This window comes from Meles meles, chromosome 12 (assembly GCF_922984935.1).
Source record: "Meles meles chromosome 12, mMelMel3.1 paternal haplotype, whole genome shotgun sequence".
Classification (NCBI taxonomy): Eukaryota; Metazoa; Chordata; class Mammalia; order Carnivora; family Mustelidae; genus Meles; species Meles meles.
Genome location: NC_060077.1, coordinates 37,176,520 through 37,201,385, shown reverse-complemented (window position 1 = coordinate 37,201,385; position 24,866 = coordinate 37,176,520). Strand labels below are relative to the sequence as shown.

Sequence of the window (24,866 nt, the reverse complement as noted above, 5' to 3'; positions counted from 1 at the left end):
TATTATCAATTTATTTATTAACAATCTGACAAATGAGAAAAAGACTTTGTATTTTCTTAATCTATAGTGACTGTGAATTTTTTTCTAGTGCATACTATTAGTTTATGTGTATGTTGTGACTTGCCAGGTGGAGTCTTCTGCCCATTTGTCTTATGGAAGTATTATTAATATGTAAGAGCCCTTTGTTTAGTGTAGGTTTTAATTCTCTATCAAATATGTAAAGGTTTTCACTGTTGGTGGCTATGTTTGAATTTTCACTTCAATGTTGTTTATTGTACTGCAGTTTTAATTTTTTATGTAATATCAGTTAAGTCCTTCTCTGTTCCTTTATTACAAAATTATACCCGTTTCCTCATTTCCAAACTTTGTTTTTGTTTTGCTTTTACATAAAGCCCTGTTAGAGTACACCTGGAATTTATTTCTGTATTTGATGTGAGTGGACAGGAGTACAACGAACAAGGTCTACTTTAAAGAATGAAACTTAAAATGCATAGCATCCTTTCAAGAAGAAAACTTGGTATTAAATATCAGAAACCAAAAAGTACTTTGATCTAACAATTCCACTTCTAAAGACTTACCTTAAATATTTAGTCATGGCTATGCATGAATATTTAGTTTTAAGGATATTTGTTGTAGTGTTGTTTTTAGTATTTTAAAAATTAGAAATAATCTGGAGTACCTAGGTGGCTCAGTCAGTTAAGCATCCGCCTATGGGTCAGGTCATGATACCACGGTCCTGGGATCAATCCCAATATCAGGCTCCCTGCTTTGTGGGGAACCTGCTTCTCCCACCCCACTAACGTCCTGCCATTCTTCCCTGCTTGTGCATGCTCTGTCTCTCAAATACATAAATAAAATCTTTTTTTTATTTTTTTAAAGATTTTATTTTATTTATTTGACAGAGAGAGAGATCACAAGTAGGCAGAGAGGCAGGCAGAGAGAGAGGAGGAAGCAGGCTCCCTGCGGAGCAGAGAGCCCGACGCGAGGCTCGATCCCAGGACCCTGAGATCATGACCTGAGCCGAAGGCAGCGGCTTAATCCACTGAGCCACCCAGGCGCCCCCATAAATAAAATCTTTTTTTTTTTTAAAGATTTTATTTATTTATTTGACAGAGAGAGAGATCACAAGTAGGTAGAGAGGCAGGCAGAGAGAGAGGAGGAAGCAGGCTCCCTGCGGAGCAGAGAGCCCGATGCGGGGCTCGATCCCAGGACCCTGAGATCATGACCTGAGCCGAAGGCAGGGGCTTAATCCACTGAGCCACTCAGGCGCCCCCCCATAAATAAAATCTAAAAAAAAAATGAGAAATAACCTAAATGCCCAGTAATATGATCTTGCTTAAATAAATTATGGTATATCAATCAGTGTTACACTGTGTTGTAGAAAAGTATAATGACATGGGAGATTATTTCTGCTGCAGTGAAAGTGTTAAACAGCTTTTCCAGTTTCATTTTGAAATTACAAGTCTATGGGCACCTGGGTGGCTCTGTTAGTTGGCTGTCCAGCTTCTGACCTCTGCTCAGGTCTTGATCCTCAGGATCATGACTTCAAGCCCCATGTTGAGCTCCACACCAGGCATGGAGCCTACCTTTCAATAAAGAAAGAAAGAAGGAAATATTTATTTATTTATTATTTATTTATTTTATATATATTTTATATTTATTATATATAAATATATGAGGGAGAGAATTCTATTTTATTTTATATATATAATTTCATTTTATATTTTTATATATAATATATATTTATATATAAATATACATATATTTATATATAAATATATATGAGAGAGAAGTTAGGAGTTTTATATATTTATTTAATATATATATTTATTTTATATTTTATATATATATAAATATATATATGAGGGCAAGAAGTTAGGAATTAGACTAGAGTCTTGAAATTATTGTAGCTGGGCGGTGGAATTATGGGTGATGCTTCTTTACTGCTTCGTATTTTTTGTTTTCTAGTTTTTCTTTCATGAACATGTAACTTCTTTTAAATCGTCACAGCTACTGCAATGGTAAATTTATTTTAGTTAAAGTAGGTATTAAGTCTGGAAAAGATGAGAACCCTTAAAGGGGCTTTTGTTTGTTGAAATCCCCTAACAAGCTTATTAATATTTTTATTTCCTTCTTTTTCCATAGTTCAGATGATTATTATAAATTACAGCAAGTTTGTGATGAGATAAACTTAAATGTTTACTATTTTGGTAAAATAATTTAGTCCTAATGGAAATATTAACATAAATGAACCTTCTTTAGAATTAGTGGTGTTCCAGTAGCTTGTTTATCATTTGTTTTTCCTTCTGTACCGTGTGCATTGGAGTCAATATATCTCACATGGCTATGTGTATAAAACACATTTTGAATTAGTACAAATTAACCATATGTTAAATTAATATTCTAACTTCAGGCTGGACACCATTGCATGAAGCTTGCAACGTTGGATATTATGATGTTGCTAAGATACTTATAGCAGCTGGAGCAGATGTTAACACACAAGGATTAGATGATGACACTCCACTCCATGATTCTGCTAGCAGTGGGCACAGAGATGTAAGTATGATAGAAAAATCAATACACATTTGCAAAATAGTAATTCAACCCAGAGTCATTTAGTTCACTTTTTTGTCATACTATTTCATTTCCTATTTCACTGAATGCCTGGTCAGCTCATCTATGTTTTATTTTCCCTTTTTTCTGCCTTCTAATTGCTAATTCCTATCATGGTCAGATATAGCATTATCTTTTCATAAAATCTGTATAACTTGACAGTTAATTAAACAGGTTTGCAAAATTTTTATTGCAGGGCCTTCTACTGTCAGATAACTAGATATAAAAAGCAGAATTTACTTAAAAACTTCACTGAGTCCCCCTGCCTGTCTATTTTTTTAGGCTTATTAGTATTTAATGGTCTTTTGCTATACAACCTTCATTCCTGAATTTTAGCAGACATTACTTATTTAATATATTCAGATGACTTATGTGTATAGTAATGATACATAGATATGATTATATATTTAAGCATATATATGTATATGTATATTATATATGTAAGCATATATCTGATTATATATGCTTACAAATTAATGGCGTCTTTGAACACCATGTTTAATTTGTTTTGATGTAATTTTATGAATCGTGGTAGATTTTAAATCCATTTGCATTTTCAATCTTTGACATCTTGATATCAAAGCTAAACCCATCTTTGTTGTAATGAAGCTCATCTTTTAATGCTTAATTAATGTTTAATGTTTAAGTGTTTAATGCTTAATTGCATTGCAGTAACCTGCTTGCAATGAGAACAAATCAACCTGGAGCACTATTAGCAGTGATTCTAAAGCAGGATTTCGTGTTTCAGATAAGTAGGTTTTCTCTTTATGTAATTTTTACTTTTGTCAAAGAATATTTGGACATAGTTTAGAAAGTTGAAGAGTACTATTCAGCTTATAAAGATAAACATAGGTCCCTCCTCTTCTTCCCCATTTCCCAGTATCTTTCACCAAAAGCAACTGTTGTAGGTGTTTCTTTTAATGGTTAACTATTTAATGGTTTCTAACAAGATGAAGCTGTCTTGTTTTTTAATTTTTAGTTATTATTTATTGATCTCCTGCAAAGGATTTTATTGTTGACTGGAGACTCAATAGACTCTATACTGTCTAGTCTATACTGTACTATCTATAATTGTGTTTTATTTTTTGGATTTTTTATTACCCGGGTTAACACATTGCCTTGTTCTTTTTTTGTTATTTAGTTTTCCATGCGTCTATTTTTGTTCTTCTTTACTCTCTCTGACATAACTCTAAAATGCTTCTAAATAAGGTAAAGCACATTGATCAACTTAACTGGTTTTGTTTTTCCTGGATCATACGGTCGTTTATTTTTTAGTTTTTGAGGAACCCCCACACCGTATCTCATAGTGTCTGCACCAATCTGTATTCCCACCAACAGTACAGCAGGTTTTCCTTTCTCCACATCTTCACCAGCATGTTATTTCTTGTCTTTTTGATACTAGTCATTCTGACAGGTGTGAGGGGACACCTCATTGTAGTTTTGGTAACTTAACTGTTCTTGAGAACTACCTGTGGGATTTCTCTTATCACTGTATATAAGATATCTTGTATCCTGATCTAATTGGAACTAGTTGCTTTCTAGATCTGTAGCATAGATGCTGTCCTGAAATACTGCTTTACCATTAATCCCGTCTGGGATTCTCAGTCTCTCCATGAAATTTCCAGTTCCTAGGTGCCCATCTTAACTCTCTGAAGATGTTAATTAAATGGTTTGCTTCACTTCCTGCATAGTCAAAGATTTCCCCCAAACCCTTCACATTGTTGCTCTGATTTGGTTTATTTCTCACATTAAAGATCTTCTGTTAACTTCTCTTCACTCATACTTGAATGAAGCTCTAAAATGCCTGCTTGACAAGACATGTAACATACAGAGCTTATTGGCTGGTGGGCTTCTCTGTAGTCTCTGGTGGACAAGATGACTGTTTTGTCAGAAGTCTCCTAAATGTCCGTATTTGTAGGTCCCTCTCTTCGGACAGGTAGTTTCTTCAGAAAGCAGTATTCTACTTTCCTGTCTGGATGACATAAGAATGTTTTCTAGCATTTCGAATACAAACATAGGAGGGGTTTTTGTTCAGCTGTAGTGAGGGGAGACTGTAAACTTACTCTGCCTTAGAGAAACTTTTATTCAGTCTTCCTGACTTACAGTAAAATACCATTAAACTGTTCTCCACTGTGCTATCTAAACCCAGAAACTTACTCTTATTTTGAGAAAAACCTCTTCTTCAGGGTTAGAGAAGGTGCTTTTTCCTGGTTGTGAGAAGAGAAGAGAAGCAGTCATTACAATTAGTACTTCCCTGGGACCTCTTAAAGGCCTGAAAGTTTGAACAGTTACATGATTGCCATATGCCAGGACTGTCAGTACTCCATCTCATGGCAGCCAGTGTGCAGTCCAGTTCAGAAATCCTGTTTTAGAGTTTTTAGAGTCTGCACCCAGGACCATTCTCCCATGTGCCATAGGTTGGGTGCCCTGGGAATCTGAGACAGAAATTTGTAGGTGATTACAGAGGATGGGGAAAAAGAGGGATGTAATCTCAGGATGTGACAGGAATGGCATAGAACAAAGGGAGAAGCTGAGCTGCAATGCAGGTGTGCTGAAGCTTTAGCCAGTTTCACAGGGAGTCCTTGATACTAGGATGCACTTCTGAGATGCTCTGATTTGAGGTAAGGGTTAGGTCTATATGCCCCCACATGGTGGGGATGCAAGCTGCTGATGGCAAGGAGACACATCCCTTTAGTGCTGCCACTCCCTTTGGCCATGGCAGTTCCTGGTGAAGAACTTAGCAGTTGTTAGTGAACTCCAAGCATCTGCAGGTAGGAGTATCTCAGTCTAGAAGAGAGTATCTGAGCAGTGCACAACATCCACTATAAACTTCAGATGGAAGCTTCTGCCTGGCACTGTTACATTGCCTGGCCCTGTTGATCCATATGCAGCTGTCCCTCCACTCTAACCCAGCAGTACAGGCACAACCCAGAGAAACACACACCATTTCCTACCATTAGTGAGCATGCAGATCTATTTCCCTGACTGCCCTCCTTCCTTGCTTATCAGAGCAAATCCAGTCAACCATTCCTTCTCAGGTTTCTCTAGGCAAGAGTCAAACACTGTTCTATGTGAACCCAAACTCCTGACAGTCAGGTAAAACTTTATTTTCATGGTGACCTAATCCCAAGTGAACTGCATCCAGTATAAGGTCAAGAAATTCCCTTTAAAAAAAAGTCCTCATACATTGTTTTCCTATTGACTAGACCAGGGATAGTGATAAAAGAAGAGGAGAGGATTTGGTATCTTTTAGGAAGTCTGGCATTATATGCAGCATTTCTTTTTTTAGCTGGATGAACACCTAATCTTCACTACCATCATATTTAATATCTTATTGTATTCTGAATTCCATGGAGTCAGCAATTTACTCTGCTTGAAGCTGTGCCACAAATAACATTTTCTTTGAGGAATATTTGAACAGTCTACATGTAAGTGGCACACCGTTTCATTACAAATGAAGACATAATCGCTTATTGATCTGAAAAATATTTGGAACTGCTGAAATTTTTCATATTAAGGAAGACTTGGTAATGGAGTGTCACATAAATTATTTAGCTGAGGTTCTTGTAACTTTGCATTTTCAGGTAGTTGCATTTGTCTGTCTTATTTGACTCAATAGGCTTCAGTGAATATTTCCTGAAGTCAAATAATAGGAAAAACCAACTGGGTAACAAAAATGAAAATTAGATTTTATAGTAAGAAAAATCTTCAGTATTCACGTGATAAAATGACTGGGCTAAATATGAGTAACTTGCCCTCTGTGATTATGTTATTTGTGAACTCTACATTACATTAACTTCTCATGGCGGTATTTGTGTTTTTACTGTGGTACAAGAAGTGTTCTAAATGTTTTATATGTATCAATTCTTTTAATCATCACAATAAGCAAATAAGCTTCTGGTGTGTCTTGTTAATAAGACTGTGTGGCCTATTACATTTCAATACCCTCAGCCTCTCTGTGAGTGTGGAAGAGCATTGACAGAAGAAGACCCTCTCTTCCAAGACACTCCCAGGTTTATCAAATTAATATGACTCCAAATTAAGGGACCAAAAAGGACAAATTTCAGTGTCTTTTATTTTTTTAAAGATTTATTTATTTATTTATGTGTGAGAGAAAGCATGAGTGGGAAGGAAGAGAGAATCTCAAGCAGACTCGGCACTGAGCGCATAGCCCAGTGCGGGGCTGGATCTCAGGACCGTGGGATCACTACCTGAGCCAGAAGCAAGAGTCAGAAGCTTAACCAGCTGTACCACTCATGTGCTCCTTAATCTCAATGTCTTTTTAAGACAAAGAATGAGATGATGATTCAGTAATCTGGGAGTCTCCACTTTCTAGTGAGAAAGATAGAACATGCTGCTTTGTAATGTCCTAGTTTGGATTTTGATATCATCTCATACCTTTCTGCTAGAAAACGTTTTTTTTCTCTCTCTTTAGCAGCAAACATCCTCTGCCTTATTTTCTTTTTTAACAGGCAGTAAAAATTTCAGTGTCAAGCGGCCTGTCTGAATAGCCAAATTTTACTCTAGTTGAGAAAAAAATGGAATTTGAAGTGAAAGTAGATATGAATTCAGTTGTGGCCTGGCCAGTTTACCAGCTATGTGATTTTGAACAAGTTACTTTCCTCCTCTGAATCTCCATTTCCTCATTTTAAAATTATGTAATAAAAAATACCTATCTAAAGTGGATATTTTGAAGGAAAAAAGACACTGTGCTTATAAACAACACCTTGAAATCTAAAATGGTATAGAAATATGAGAGGTAAAAGATTGTTGTATTATACTACTGTTTTTCAGATATACCCAAATATTTTAGATATTAAAATTGGGAAACTGAAAATGCTATTTTTCTTTTTTACTTTTTTCTCTAAGATGCTTTTCATGATTCTCAAAGTTCTAATTTTGAAGAAAAATGCAGCCTATAAATGTTATTTTTCCTAAATTGGTTTTTGCTTACAGTTGGACCAGTCTCTTCTCCCTTGGCAATTTGTATATGCCTATATGATAGCACTTACTACAACTTTTTTTTTTTTTTAACTGATATACTTGTATGTGTCCTGCACTGCACTGTGAGTACCATGCATACAGGCGTTTTGTATTGATTTGTGTTAGTGACCTCTGGAACTTTTTGTCACTTAAGACTTAATAAACACATAATAATAAATTCTCCTTGGGTGCACGTGTAGGTGGATGGATGGATGAATACCCAAGGATCAAAGATAAACAGAATACCAAGGACTTAATTTTTTAGGCCTGACAATATATAGGGTACATTTCCTTTCCCACTGCATTTATCAGAAAATGACTTATTTTCTGGCTATGATTTTTTTTTTTTTTTTAAGAGAGAGAGAGAACACTCATGTGTGAGCGGGGAGGGGGAGGGGCAAAGAGGGAGAGGATCTCAGGCAGACTCCATCCTGAGCACGGAGCCTGATGCAGGGCTTGATCTCAAGACCCTACGATTGTGACCTGGGCCAAAACCAAGAGTAGGACATTTAACCATCAGAGCCACCCAGGCATGCCAGCTGTGATATTTTAAATGTTGTACTTTTTGCTCTTTTTATTAAGCAAAAAGAGCTCAATTATTGATATTGATAGTTTATCAAAGATGAATTTTTTCTCTGTAAAGTAATCAGCATTTCCTAACTTGTAAATATAATGTTAAAGAGTTATGCCTTGTTGGACATGTTTCTATGAATACAAGTTTCTAAATGTGCACAGAGCTGCAAATATTTCCAGAGGCTGACCTTTGAGCTCCTATACTTACAGAGACTCAAACACTATTTCCAGTCTCTTTTCAGAGGGAGACTGGCATACTCTTTTCAAGAGACCTTTGCTTTTCCTCCTACCAACATGCCTAGGAAAGTAGGAGTCACAATTCAGAGCTATTGAGAGCTGTTTTCTCCTTGTTCTTTTAGTTATGCCTAAGGAGGAGGAGGGAAATGAGAACCAACAAACTGTAATGTATATGTATCTGTACCAAATCTGTACCAATTCTAAGATGTATATGTATCTGTACCAATTCTAAGAATTGGATTTCTTTCATTCAGTATTACTACTGACAGCTTCATCCATCCATAAAACATTTCTAAGGTGGGAGAGGCAGAAAGATAGCTGTTTTGTGTCCTTTTCTAAATTATTTAGAGTAAGAGGACTAACATAGCTTACTAATCTTTAGTGTACCATTTGCAAGTGTATATAGTACTTAATGATATATATTTTCATAATCCTTTCTTCCTAGTTCTGTTTTAGATACCTGTCTCTAATTTCATCGTTTTTACCTATTTCAAATTTGTTGTCTCTTGTGTGTTAAGCAACTTTGAGTTACTTTATGAATCATTTTTAGAAAAATAATTATTTGTATACAGGGATAATCTGTAAAGGATTGTCTAGGTTGGGGTTTTTGTAACATGTTTGAATTAACCAGCTGTCCCTGACTCATCACAGACAGGTAATAAATATTTGCTGACTATTTCCTGATGGGTATTGAAAGTTTTCAGTAATATCAAATCCTGCATTCTATTTTCATATCCTAGGGCTTTAACCTAAGGAATAAGCCTAAAAATGTAAAATTTTCGACTTATAAAGATGTATGCTACAGCCTTATTTATAATAACGAAAAGTTGGGACACCTGGGTGGCTCAGTTGGTTAAGCAACTGCCTTCAGCTCAGGTCATGATCCTGGAGTCCTGGGATCGAGTCCCACATTGGGCTCCCTGCCCAACAGGGAGTCTTCTCCCACTGACCTCTCTCCTCTCATGCTCTCTCTCTCTCTCTCTCAAATAAATAAATAAAATCTTCAAAAAAAAAAAAAAAACTTAAAGTTTTTATTTCAGTTAACCTTCTCAAAACTCCTAAAATGATAGTAAAAGGAGATGCTAAGTGACAGATGCAAAGGACAAAACAGAAGAAACAAGAAAACCAGTATTTTGGGTGATGGAAACTAGAAGAATGAGTGGTTACTGATCTAGAACAGGGTTTGGCAAAATTTTTCTGTAAAGGGCCAGATAGTAAATATTTTAGATTTTGCTGGCCACCTGTAGCCTCCAACATCCCTTCCTTTCTCCTTCCTCTTTTCTTCCCTTCTCTTCCTCTGAACTAATTCTCCTTTATGAATCCTTTTCAAAGTAGTAGAGAGAGAGGGAAAGAGAAAGAGAATCTTAAGCAAGCTCCATGCTCTGCGTGGAGCCCAACTCGGGACTCGGTCTCACAACCTGAGATCATGACCTGAGCCAGAAACAAGAGTTGGAAGCTTAACTGACTGAGCCACCCAGGTGCCCCTAAGATATTTTATTTTATTTTTAAAAAATTTTTAAATTTTTTTTATAAACAACCCCTAAAGTATTTTAAAAGAATATAAAAAACTGTTCTTCATCGGCAGGCCGGATTTGGTCTATGGACCAAATTTTGCAAACTCCTGATTTAGAAAATCAGAGAAAATTGAAACCAAAGCCATTCCAGCACAGAATCCTAGAAAGACTGAAGCTCGGGAATTGGTGGTACCTGGAAGTGTACCACCTTCTATTGGTACTTCCGGAAATGCCTGTTAAGATAGAACTGAAAACAAGAGAAATGAATCAAAGTCTTTTTGACCCGTAAATCCCCTTCCTAACCTTACATAGCCAGATGACTGTACCTCTCTGACCCTGGCAGGTGAATGGAGGTTGATTTCCTGGCAAGTATGAACCACATATTCTGGACTGACATACCGCAAGAATAGATGAGAGTAAGGATTAAGTGTAAGTTAATTAAGTGAAATATACTGAATGTTAAGACCCCAGGCTCCTTTTAGCAACCAGAATGCTGACAGTAAGGCTTACAGTTTGAGGCATGAGTTGGAAGGTTTCTCCATAGGAAATTAAACTAGGCAAGAGAGGAGTCTGATGAAATGGTCCTGTCATATCACACTGGCATGAAGTTCATCTGTCAGCAAGTCCTGGCCATGCCAACAAAACTTTGAGTAAGTCTTTTAGTACCTTGCTCTTACGTGTGGACAGCCAGTGATCCTCCTGCATTTGAAAAAATTCTCTAACATAGATGTCCTGATTGGAGGACAGGAAAATGCCATGAGGAACTTCCTCAAAATCCGTCAATTTCCCCAAAGAGATAAGAAGCTATTGTAGCTCTGAAATAAGAGTTGAATACATTAAACAAGGAACAATCAATGAAGGAAAAAACTTCTTGGAAATTAATAATATGGTTTCAAAAATGAAAGATGGATTACAGTTGACCCTTGAACAACACAGATTTCAACCGCATGGGACCACTTACATGCGGATTTTTTTTTTTTATAAATGCAATACAGTACTGTATATGTATTTTCTCTTTTCTTGTCTTTTTTTTTATTTTATTTTATTTATTTATTTGACAGAGAGACCACAAAGTAGGCAGAGAGGCAGGTGGGTTGGGGGGAAGCAGGCTTCCTGCTGAGCAGAGAGCCCGATGCGGGGCTCGATACCTAAACCCTGGGACCATGACCCGAGCTGAAGGCAGAGGCTTCACCCACTGAGCCACCCAGGCACCCCTTTCTTGTCATTTTCTTAACATTTTCATTCCTCTAACTTACTTTATTGTAAGCATATAGCATATGATACATAATAACACGTAAAATATGTGTTAACTCCTGATATAATTGTTAAGACGTCCAGTTAGTAGTAGTAGTACTAATAAGTAATAGTAGTACTAATAAGTAATTAAGCTCTTGGGGAGTCAAAAGTTGTACATGGATTTTTCAACCAAATAGGTGTAGTGTTCCTAATGCCCATATTGTTCAAGGGTCATTTGTGTTGAGGAGGTCTTCCAGAAATCAGGAAGCAAAGAGATAAAGGTGAAGGAACAGAAATGAGAAAAAAGATGATTACTTTAGGAGATCTAGTATCTTAGTAAGAGTTCTTTGAAGACAGAACAGTGAAAACTTAGATTATCAAGTAAAACTAGAAACTTTCCTAGAACTGAAGGAACATGGGTCTTCAGACTGAAAGATTGAAAAGACACTTAAATGCTCAGCACATGGATGTAACTTCTTCATCCAAGATCAAGATGCATTTATCCAGGGTGGGAGGCACCAGTCGGTTGAGGGTCCTACTCTTGGTTTCCTTTCAGTTGATGACCTCAGGATCCTGGGATTGAGCCCTGTGTCAGGCTCCCCACTCAGCAGGAAGTCTGCTTCCTCTATCCCTCTGTCCTTTCCCTGCACGTGTGTGCGTGCTCTCTCTCTTTCTCTCACACACACACACTTTCTCTCAAATAAATAAATAAATCTTTAAAAAAAAAAAAGATAAATTTATCCTGGAATTTCAAAACCATAGGGGCAAAGAATGTCACATTTACAGGGAGAAAAGGCAAATCATTATATTAGGAAAAAAATCAGAATGGCATCAGACTTTGCATTAACAGCACTAGAAGCTAGAAGATAATGTAATGATGCCTTCAAAATTGGAGGGGAAATTGTTCTTTATCTAGACTGAGTATAATCAAGTGAAGATAGAATAAAGGTATTACAAGACATGTAAAATATCTTAGGAATATTCTGAAATTGGTGATTCAGCAAAATGAGGGAGTAAATCAGAAAAGAAGATAAGCTTTCAAGTATCCAACACAAAATTGAGGGAAGGATGGGCGCCTGGATAGCTCAGTTGGTTAAGTGTCTGCCTTTGGCTCAGGTCATGATCCCAACGTCCTGGGATCAAGCCCCTCATGGGGCTCCCTGCTCAGCAGGAAGCCTACTTCTCCCTCTCCCACTTGCCCTGCTTGTAGTCCCTCTCTCACTGTCTCTCTCTCTCTCTCTTTCTGTCAAATAAATAAATCTAATTTAAAAAAATGAGGGAGGGTTATTTGTGGGATGATAGGATTGAAGGGCAGTAACAGCTGGAAAGCAAATCTAGAGGGCATCCAGTCTGCTTTAGAGCCCATTAGAAGGTTTGGAGAAAGGAGTCTCTAACAAAAACAACAACAAAAAGTGATAGAGTGTTGAATCAAAGAAATCTGTATTTACAGCAGAATGGGGAATGAATTAAAAATGATTATGTAGACTTTCTCCGATTGACTTATTTCACTAAGCATGATACCCTCTAGTTCCATCCACATCGTCACAAATGGCAAGATTTCATTTCTTTTGATGGCTGCATAGTATTCCATTGTGTATATATACCACATCTTCTTTATCCATTCATCTGTTGATGGACATCTAGGTTCTTTCCATAGTTTGGCTATTGCAGACATTGCTGCTATAAACAATGAATACTGTTACACTGAAAAAAAATTAATTAAAAAAATGGTTATGTAGAAAACTGAACAAGTGAAAAATCAAGGCATTTAACTCCATGGGGAAAATAGACTTGTGTAAGAATGGAGATTTAGTCATAGTGTACTACTTGTCTCATTTTTATTATTCCTGATAATGTACAAGAAATACATAACTATAGGGGCACCTGAGTGGCTCAGTGGGTTAAAGCCTCTGCCTTCGGCTCAGGTCATGATCCCAGGGTCCTGGGATGGAGCCCTGCATCGGGCTCTCTGCTCCGCAGGGAGCCTGCTTCCTCCTCTCTCTCTGCCTGCCTCTCTGCCTAGTTGTGATTTCTCTCTGTCAAATAAATAAAATGTTAAAAAAAAAAAAGAAATACATAACTATATTAGAAAGCTAGAAGGGAAGTGTATGTGTATGGAAGGAGAGGTGATGAGAATTGGTGAAAGATGGCCGAATTCACATCTTCCGTTGTAAGACAGTAGGCATTGCCTAAAACTGAAAAATAAAGAAGCAGCAAACTCAAATCTGTTACTTAAGTATATGGAGATACATTTTGGAAACGGTTGTTCTTCACCAGTGGCACTGAGAAGCTGGTTGATCTTTTAAAATCACAAGCATGGGGGCACCTGATTGGCTCAGTGGGTTAAGCCTCTGCCCTCAGCTCAGGTCATGACAGGGTCCTGGGACTGAGCCCTGCATCGGGCTCTCTCCTTAGCGGGGAGCCTGCTTCCCCTTCTCTCTCTGCCTGCCTCTCTGCCTACTTGTGATCTCTCTCTCTGTCAAATAAATAAATAAAATCTTAAAAAAAAAATAAAATCACAAGCATGTGTAATTTGATAAAGATTAGTGAACAAAAAGGGATATAAATGTTAACAGTTGGAGTCATGAGTAATTTATTTTCTTTATACATTCTTACATTTCAGATTTTCTACATTGATAGTTTATTCTTTAAGAGTCCAGAAAAAAATGTTCCATTTTCAGTATGAGTCTTTATTATTCTTTTTTTTTTTTTAAAGACTTCATTTATTTATTTGACAGATCACAAGTAGGCAGAACGACAGGCAGAGAGAGAGAAGGGAGGAAGCAGGCTCCCTGCGGAGCAGAGAGCCCGATGCGGGGCTCGATCCCAGAACCCTGGGATCATGACCTGAGCTGAAGGCAGAGGCTTTAACCCACTGAGCCACCTAGGTGCCCCGAGTCTTTATTATTCTTAAATATTTTTTCATGTGTTAGGAATTCCTAATTTACAATATTTTAATATTGTTTCTTCAAAAAGACATTTATTTCCTAAATACCAGAAAACACCATAGAATTGGCATTGGGAATAAATATTTGATCACTCATGAAGTTTGTGGTCTAGAATAAGGGAAGAAATATGTTAAGTATGGTACAGATTTATGTATAAGGGAACACACCAGTGTCTACAGAAATAGAACACGAAAACAAAAAGAGACAGTGAGGAAGCAGAATTAATAATACTTGGCCACCTATTTGATGTAGAGGATGAGTGAAAAACAAGTCAGAGATGACTCCCAGCTTTCTGGCTTCAGTGACTGGGTATATTTGGTGCCAGTGACTGAGAATGGAAATAGATAAAAGATAAGGTGCAAGTTTAATGAACTGTGTTTGGAACCTATTGGCTTCAGCTGTTGCATCGAAATGCAAATATACTCATCTAGATTTATCCAGGATGTTGTGTTCGGAGCTCAAGAAAGAGGGCTGAGAAAGAGCAAGCAGAAGAATAAAAGATAAATGAATGGATTGCATAATTGTCAATCATATTCAAACAGAGTGGGTGAGAGCTCCAAATAGATGATGTAGACTAGAGCATGAGAAGTGAATCAAAGGCAGAGCTCTAGGGAAAACAGTCATTGTCTTAGATGTTTACAGATCTTAGGATACCAGTTTGAGCGTAATTGTAGGTATAGAAGAGTGAAGAGCCAATCAAGTCAGGGCTGCAAGGGTGAATATCTTTTCATAAGCTTGACTGTGAAGGAAAGAAAACAGATTTATCTACAGGAGGGGAATATAGGTTTCTTGCTTTATCTGTTTCATTTTTTTTTATTGCCGTTTTTTTAAGATGGAAGAGATGTGAGCTGGAAAGACTGGTTTCTAGAAAGGAGCCAATCAGAAAGAGGTTTAAAAACATAGAAGGAAGAGGATGAAAACAGCAAATGAAAGAAATGAAATGAAATCACTTAACCAGGCACACCTGTTTTGTGGAGCCCAAAGCTTACTTTATGTGGTAGGGGAGGTGAGGACTTAAGGAAAATATTAGAGTAATGAGTACAAAATTAGATCCAGTTGGTTAAGCTGAAAGGGGGACCATGAAAGTGATAGCCTTAAAGTTTAAGATTCATTAGTTCTGAATAAATCCATGTCAGTTCTTGATAGTTTAAATTTCCAGAAGATGGGAAATACGAATAAGAGCATTGGTAGTTTAAAAAAAAAAAAAAAAGCACTGGTAGTGATATTAGCCTTACAGAGAAGGATACTTCTTTTGAGACTCCCTCTAGAATACACATAAGAGGCCTAGAAGCTTGGCCTCTTATCTTGTTATCTTGTCTGTTGATTTATCTATGAAACTTGGAACAGTGCTTATTAATTAGGTCCTTAGTAAATATTTGTTGAACATATGTTGGAACAAGAAGAAAAATTATGAGATTTAATGCTCAAAGAGGCCACCTTAAATTTTAAGGAGGGAATGTTTTTGTAGCAGATAAGAAGATGGTCAGATGAAGGGTGGATGGCAATGAAAATGGACCTTGAAGAGAGCAGTCATGATTTAGAAGAGACACTGAGGAAGGGAGGCAGAGTAGATGAGGCAGAAGGATATTGTGTTATCAAAAGAACGGTTGAAATGATACAATCTCCAAAGAGACTAAATCTTCCTACTGTTTAACATTGCAGATAGTAAAACTGTTACTTCGTCATGGTGGAAATCCATTTCAAGCTAATAAGCACGGGGAGCGTCCAGTGGATGTAGCAGAGACAGAGGAGTTGGAATTGCTGCTAAAAAGAGAGGTGCCTTTATCTGATGATGATGAAAGTTATACAGGTTCGTTTCAAATAATCTTTATTCAACTGTTTGACATGGTATTTAGTAGAACATTCTGATTCTGCTGTGCAATATATAAAATGTTTGTGTTCCTTAGGATAAAACTAGTCAGTAATTAAGAATGATGAATTTAGTAACTTAGGTATTTGCTGCATGTCCCTGCATGTCTGTAAGTGAAAACATAACGTCATTGCCCTGTTTTCATGACCACCCTCCATCTCCCCCACCCGGCAAACTGCTGTCACATTCAAGTCTGCTGCAGGACCTTTCCCCATTAACAGCTATCAGAACTTCTACGCTAACTTCTTTCATTCTTTTATAAATTAGGTACTAACCAAACCCTTCCTGTTTTTCCTGGCATTAATGAATCATCTTTGCATTTTTATTTCTTTGATTTAGGTGGTTGAACTCTGGTCATTGTTGCAACATAGGGGCATAGTTTCTCAAAAACAGTTTTAAAAAGGAAAGATCTAGAAGAATAGTTCAGTAAACTTTTGGCATACTCCATTTTCTTGTAAACATAAATAGTTAAAAATGTAACAAAGTTTCCTGCATTGAGGAAAGTCTTTTGCATATGGGTTTGAAGGGTTCATGCTTTCAGGCAAAAATCAATGAAAAAGAATTGATTCAGAAACACAACTGACCAGGTGCCTGGATGGATTTGATTCTTCATCTCAGCTCAGGTCTTGATCTCAGGGTTGTGAGTTCAAGCTCCACATTGGATTCCACGCTGGGTGTGGATCCCACTTAAAAAAAATAAAAAGAATCATAACTGACCATATTCTCACAAAATTTTAAAGAAGTTCTATGAGAAATTAGGTAATACTACTTCTTATATACAAGGGAATAAAAATCAAACCATTGGGGAGGGGAGGCGAACCATAAGAGACTATGGACTCTGAAAAACAACCTGAGGGTTTTGAAGGGTCAGGGGTGGGAGGTTGGGGGAACAGGTGGTGTGGGTAATAGGGAGGGCACGTTTTGCATGGAGCACTGGGTGTTGTGCAAAAACAATGAATACTGTTATGCTGAAAAAAAATAAATAAAATGGGAAAAAAAAAATCAAACCATCATTTAATCTCAGCTATCGCCAGAAGGCAGTAAAATGACACCTATAATAGTTTTGAGGCAGAAAGGTCTACCGTTTACTTTTTTTTTTTGAGGTATAATTGACATATAACATATTAGTTTCAAGTGTACCACTTGATTTGATATTTGTATCCATTGCAAAATGATCACTACAGTGAGGCTAGTTAACATCCATCATCCTACTTAGTTACAATATTTTTTCTTTTCCTTGTGATAAGGAGTTTTAAGATCTACTGAATTAAAAAAAAAAAATCTACTGAATCAACAACTTTCAGATATGCAGTACAGTGTTATTAACTATAGATACCATGCTGTATATTACATCCCCATGCCTTAATTTATTACTGAAAGTTCGTACCTTTTGACCCATTTTGCCCAGTGTTTCTCTGTTATCAATGAACTTGGCTTTTTGTGTTGTTTTTAGATTCACATGTAAGTGAGATCATAACGGTATTTGTCTTTCTTTGTCTGACTTATTTCACTTAGCATAATGACCTCATAGTCCATCCATGTTACCTCAGATGGTAAGATTTCATTCTTTTTTATGGCTGAGTAATATTTTATTACATACATACACCACATTTGTAGCCTTTCATCCATAGATGGTTACTTAGGTTGCTTCCATTTCTTGGCTACTGTAAATAATGCTGTAGTGAATGTAGGGATGCATATATCTTTTTGAGTTAGTAATTTTGTTCTTCAGATAAATACCCAGAAATGGAATTGCTGGATCTTGTGGTATTTCCTTTTATTTTATTTATTTATTGGGGGGGGGGCTTCCATACTGTTTTCCATAGTGGTCACACTAATTTACATTCCCACCAACAGTACACGAGGGTTCTGTTTTCTCTACATCTCTTTCACATCTTTGCTAATACTTTTTATTTCTTATCTTTTTGATAATAGCCATTCTCACAGGTATGAGGGGATATCTCATTGTGGTTTCCATTTCCCTGATAATTAGTGATGTTGAACATCTTTTTGTATACTGTTTGCCACAGGTATGTCATCTTTGAAAAAAATGCCTGTTCATATCCTCTGCCCATTTTTTAATTGGATTGTTTGCTTTTGAGTTGTATGAGTTCTCTATATGTTTTAGATACTTTTATGAGCTATAATTTCTGAATATTTTCTACCATTCACTAGGTTACCTTTCCATTTTGTTGATGATTTCCTTTGTGTGCAAAAGTTAGAATCCCAGTATTTTATTATGAAAATGGTCAAATATACAGTAAAACTCAAAGAATTACATAGTGAATACCCTTTACCCACCAACTACATTTTATAGTTATTAACTTCTTACTATATTTCCTTTATTACAGTATCATATACCTATCCATCTACCCACAGTCCATCTTATTTTTTGTGCATTTCATTAACTAGCATTCAGTTTTTGTGTATTATTAAACTTATAAATTATTTATTTATGCTTGTGAAATTAATAATTCTTTCTTTAATGAAATATCCTGAGTTTTGAGAAATGTGTAGACCTGTGTAATCCAATCTAACCAAGATATAAACTGTCTCCATCACTTTGGAAAGTTCTTAAGCCCTTCCCTAGTCGTTCTCACACCTGCCTGATCATTTACACACCTTATGGTAAAAATGATTGGGCAATAATCACTAATGGCTGATAATCTAGAGGGGATTTTTTTGATGAAGAGCAGGATCTTTACCTGGCCTTTTCACATTTATAAGAGAAGAGGGGGCTGGGAAATTGTGATGATAGGAAAGAGAAATTTAGCTTCATCTGAACTGTGTGATTAAAATTAACATCATTAAAGGAGGGACAGATGCACATTATGTGCCTTCAGATGTGATAGTATGAGAAGGCTATAACATTACTTTTGTAACATTCTGGCTGTGATGCATAACCATGAAGAATGTTCTGGTGTTTTTTCTTTTTAAAAGCCAGTGCCATGAAATTGGAAGGGGAGGCGAACCATAAGAGACTATGGACTCTGAAAAACAACCTGAGGGTTTTGAAGGGGCGGGGGTGGGAGGTTGGGGGAACCAGGTGGTGGGTAATAGGGAGGGCACGTATTGCATGGAGCACTGGGTGTTGTGCAAAAACAATGAATACTGTTATGCTGAAAATAAATAAATAAATTAATTAATTTAAAAAAAAAAAGCCAGTGCCATGGAAGATTAAGAAATGTCAATGTCATAAAGTGATTAAAATGTTCCAGACTATGTAAAGAGATGGTAATTAAAGGCAATACCTGTTCCTTGGCTGTATCCTCTACTGGAGAGGGGAAGTGACTATGGAGGACATTATTAGATCATTTAAGAAGAGAAATGGATGGTAGATTAGTGTTGTATCAATGTAAATTTATGAAGTTGACAACTATACTGTGATGACAAAGAATATCCTTATGTCTTAGGAAGTACTTATTTCTTGGGAAATATTCACTGGAGTATATAGGGGTAAAGAGCCATCATATATATAGTTTGCCTTCATATAGTTCAAAGGAAGAAAATTTATATATACATACACGTATAGAGAGAATGCAAATTATAAAGCAAGAGAGTGTAACAATAATTTGGGTGAAGGATATATAGTATTTAGTATTTTATTCTAGCTTTTTGTGAGTTAGAAATTAATTACAAATGAAATTGAAAATAGATATTAATACATAAAATTTCCTTGCTTTGTCCAGTGAAAGGATATAAAAGTAATGATATTAAGACAGTAAGCAATAATCTCATTCCTGATGCCCAGATTTTAATCTTGAAATATTTTCTACTAAAAGAAAACCAGGGATTCTTAAAAAAAAAAAAAAATGGATGATGCTATGTCTGGGACAGGAAATAATATAAGCTTGAAACATCTTGTCATTACAGATTCCAAGGAAACCGTCAAAACCTTGTCAAAAAGCCTTAGGAGACAACTTGGAGAGCAGTTCACACTGACCATAGATGGGATAGTTTGAATTTCAGTAAGGGTATTAATTATAGATAATTTAAACCCATCATTTATGTTTAAATCTATGATTCTATAGTGATAAATTTTTTAATTCAGCATCATCAGAGAATAATTTATTATCTTAAAAATTAGGCAGAACTGGAAAAATTATTTATTTTGTCTTTCCTGTATGAACTTTATCATTGGGTAACCTCCTTGTAGGTGAGAAGTATTTTCTTTTAAGATTAATCCAACCAAAAGATTGAGGAAAAAAGATTAACTGTTTACAACCCCCAATTAGTTAATATATCTAAGCATTGAGGATTGATCAGTAGTTGCTAACATTAAATTTTTTTAAAAAGAAAATATTGCATGCCCCCTGATGAAGGAATACCAATTCTCAGTCCTCAGGATTCAGCTGCAACATGTAGGAAATACCAGGCTAAGAGGGATATGCTGACCTGCATCCAGCAAAATCTAGACGGTGGGAACCCCAAACAGCTCCAGTTCTTCAACAGATAGACTGCATAAAATTGAAAAAGGATAACTCATGGGAAAAAATTAAAATGTATAAAAGGAGTTAAGACTAAAAGATTAAACATGTATTTAATAGGTGATTTATACTTTTCTGGAGGGAATTTTGTGCAAAACTAGTCACAAAGATGGCACATAGAAGATCCAGGATATTAGGGTTTTTTTCATAATAAGAAATTCTTAAGATGATACATTAGGGGGCGCCTGGGTGGCTCAGTGGTTTAAAGTCTCTGCCTTCGGCTCAGGTCATGATCCCAGGGTCCTGGGATTGAGCCCCACATCAGGCTCTCTGCTCCACAGGGAGCCTGCTTCCTCCTCTCTCTCTGCCTGCCTCTCTGCCTAGTTGTGATTTCTCTCTGTCAAATAAATAAAATATTAAAAAAAAAAGATGATACATTAGGAAAAGCCTAATAAGTTTTCAGTAGTTTTGACAGAGACCAGCAATAGTGATAGTTCCTTTATTTCGCTTAGGAAATGATCAGCATTGTTACTTAACTATCACCTATCCAAAAAAGTGAGACTGATTGTAGGAAGAGGAGATTGGGGGTAGGGGGTTGTAAATAAAGAGAGAAAATGCAATGTTGGTTAAAGCGTTGATAGCAGTATTTGGTATAGTGATAATGTTACTGAATGAAACTAAAACTATAGGCAGAATTGTAAAAGTGTCAGCATTGCTTTTAATATCTGTTTTCACCTCTTCACCATGCTGTAGATATAAACTCCTTAAGTGGTACATAGACACTGCTCAGAAAATATTTGTTGAATTGGTGGGGAGATGTTACTGGTCCTTATGGATTATGTGAGGACTCATCTTCAGCTTCCACAAATCCAGGGAATAGCTGAACCTGTAGGCTGAGTTCCTCCATTACTGAGACCAGGAAAGTTTGAGAAGACCTATAATCAAACACCAGAGAGCCTTCCTTCTGGTACTTAAGCTGCTAACTGGCAATTTCAGGGGTGAAGGCCACTTTACCTTCCACTACTCAGAGGAAAGCTGCTGCTTTGACCACTCTAACATTGGCTTGTACTGTGCTAACAAAGGAAAGCAGCCCTTTAGAGTTGCCTGCAAATTTAAGGGAAGGATTGTTCTGAACCGAAAGAATAAACAGAACTAAATAAAACTACTAGAGGAAACAGATGACTTGAACAATATAAGTGACCACTGAAGGAAATGCAAGTATAGCTAATAAAAATCATGACTACGCAAGCAGAACTCCAGTGAGGAGTGATCATTGTTGGGACTTATTAGACTGGAAAATCAAGTAAAATAAATCCTCACAACACAGCAGAAATACAAAGGGGAAGAATCCTGAAAGAAAAAATAATAGAAAAAAAAAGATAATAGACTTTGGGAATAGATCTAGGAGACCTAACAGATCTAACATGTGAGCAATATATGTATGGGGATTTAATAGGGAAAAAGGAAACAGGTGAAGAATAGTCCACAGTTAAACAAATAGAAGAAAATTTTCCTGAGCTATAGATAGCCTGAATTCATCAATAATGAAGGTCATTGAGTTCCGGATAGTTTAATGAAAATGCACACACACACACACCCTAGACATACATTGGTCAATTTCCTTCGTTCTGAATGTGACAAGTTAATCTGCAAGGAAATACTGTCACATTGGCATTAGACTTCTAACTTGTAACCGTGGAAGATAGAATCTTGAGAGAAAAGAACTACACCATAAAAATTGTATACCTGATCAAGGTATTATTCCCCTGACAGGGTAAAACAAAGATATTAGCAGACATGTAAGCATTTAGAAGATGCATCAATATGTAAATTTTCTTACATTTAAAAAAAGAAATACTGGAAAAATAAACTAACAACTTAAAAAAGTGGTTGCCTAATAGGAGAAGGGATAAAAAGAGAGGTATATGAATGGTCACAGTTTTTTTTTTTTTGAAAAACAGTCTGACAACAACTAACAAAATACAACAGCCCTTATCTTTTAGAGATATGTCCTGAAATATTTGTAGATGAAATGATAGGTTGAATAGGATGTGCTTCAAAATGATACAGGAATAGGATATGAATAGAGGTATGGATTGGCCACATTGATGGCTATTGGAGCTGAGTGATGGGTACCTAACATGGTGGTTCAGTACAATATTGTCTACTTTTTTGTAAGTTCAAAGTTGACCGTGATAAAAATGTTTTTTAAAATATGTATACTTATTGATCTAGCAGACACACTTCTGGGAATATCTCGTGTTTATTACAGCCCTGTTTTTAGTAGCAAAAGAAAAAATATATAGTGATATAAAGGATTGGTTGCATAAATTGAGATAGATGGCCACACAATGGACTATTTATTGTACAACCATGTGAAATAGCATGTCTTACTGCTCTTACTTGGAGAAATTTTCGTTAGATACTTTGAGTTAGAAAAATTAAGATAAATCCTCTTACTATCTCTTTTTTGTAAAATGAATAATGTTTTTAAAATCTCTGTATATGTTTGTATATGTACATATATTTGTGTAAAATCTTAAAAGCATGGAGCAGAATCTGAAAGGATACAGACCTAGCTAAAAGTGTTCTGTTGAATCTGTTTACTAACATCACACGTGATCTTCTAACGGCCAGATCCCTTAGCTGCCTCTTCAGTCTTTCTCCAGATTTTGATGGTGTTGACCATGTTCTTTCTAAAATTCTCCTATGTTGGTTTTTGGGATGTAATTCTCTCCTGGCTTTCATCTAGCTTCCTGGACAGTTTCTTCTTAGTTTCCTTCTAGAATCTCATCTTCGTTTCTTCCTCATTTCCATACACTCCTGTGTTGGTTTTTCCAAATATTTTACCCTGGACTCTTCATGACATATATTCTCACAGGTAAATTTCATCCACACTCACAGTTTTAATTACCATCAATGTAGTGAGGCCTTCAGATATCACTCTATCTTTCTCTTAAGCCTTGAACTTGTATATTTAGCTGCCCTCTGGATATTACCGCTTAGAATTAGACAGAAGTCAGTAGCCCTGACTAGAGCTTCTTTTTCTCCCATTTACACTCCTTTTTCTTGCTTTTCCTGTCTCGGTTGGTGATAGCATCATTCAGCTATACGTATGTCACTTGTTAGATGTCCTAAGCTCTTCTTCCTCTTTTTCCTTCAGTTCAGTTATCCAACAACTGTTTTGAAGCATTCATTATGTGTTAGGCATTGTTTAAGTACTAGGGATACAGCTCATTAAGAAAATGGAGATACTAACATAATCATCCACCTACCCCTATCAGTTTCTACTTTTAAAATACGGTATATCTATCTACCAGTTACAAGCTCTAAGTCATTTGAACATCTTTGTGCTATATGAAATCAAGACCATAATAGCCGAAATTACATTGGCTTTCATAAGAAAGTAAGAAAATAAGATTTGAAAATTAGGAGATTTTTATGATATGTTAATTTTCCCATTTATTATGGCTACAAACTATAATTCTGGTCTCTTCAGAAAACAGTAGCTGTGAAAAGCATATTATAAAACTTTCCATTAGAAAGAGGTTTTATAGCAAATTTTTCGCATGGAAGAGGGAAGGTGTCTTATTTGAACTTAAATGTTTAACTAGAGTGAAACACATCATCTAGAACCTTTTTGATTTTTCTCTGATTTTGACTATTTCATGTGTTCATCAACTATGTATTGATTTTTCAGAATATTTCTTTTCCACATGATGAATGTGCCTGAATTATTGCTTGATCAAAGTCCCTCAAGGAATGATGCAAAAACTGTCAGTAAGTATCATACAAAGATTTTGGAGTTGCTGAAAAAGACTGATGAAAATACCCAATTTATTGCTTAATTTACATGAGGTCCTTGTTAGAATTAATTTTATCAAACTTCATCCGATCTAAATTTAGAATGTATTACTATGTAATTGAGAGTTAATGTAACTGCCCATAGGTGTTTGTATGTGTAAGGCCTGATAGCATCATTATCCATCTGGTACAGCTCATGATCCATGTGACAGATACACTTTAAGTATTGCAAAGTTAGGGAATGTAACCAAGACATTGAATTTTAGAAATTAATGAATTTGGAGGAAATAAAGGGTGTTAAGTATGTAACATTTTAAATATGGCTTATTCCATTAAGTGTTGTGCTTTATGACAGTGCTACTCAGGTCAGGGTAGCTGTTCCACAAACTGTTACTGGTCCTCGAGATAAGGAGCTTGTGCCAGAATGTAAATCAGTGCATTCCTTCCTCTCTCAAAAAGGGAAAAAGGCTGTGAGTAAACGTCAGCTGAACTAAGCAGTGTGCTAGTTGACATAATTGCTTTCCATTTTTGGTGCAGGCTCCTTATTTCTTCACAGATTAGTAGTAAACAATTTGCAGACTGGTCTCAGTTGAAGGACTACACTGAGTAGCTGTCCTATGTCATACATATCAAACATTTATGATATTGTTGCAGGAATACA

At 36.2% G+C, this 24,866-nt stretch overlaps 1 protein-coding gene across 5 annotated transcripts in view; it reads left to right on the top strand.

Moving 5' to 3' along the window:
• The window catches only part of ANKRD12 (ankyrin repeat domain 12), a 129,580-nt gene that overhangs the window by 62,963 nt on the left and 41,751 nt on the right, over positions 1-24,866 (top strand). For 4 of the 5 annotated variants that reach the window (XM_046024166.1, XM_046024168.1, XM_046024165.1 and 1 more), the window contains 2 exons: positions 2,414-2,556; positions 15,767-15,914. In XM_046024166.1, coding sequence (XP_045880122.1) covers positions 2,414-2,556; positions 15,767-15,914 — 291 coding nt within the window. Of the gene's footprint in view, positions 1-2,413; positions 2,557-15,766; positions 15,915-24,101; positions 24,182-24,866 lie in introns of those variants that run through there. The other variant, XM_046024169.1, reaches the window with a different exon arrangement.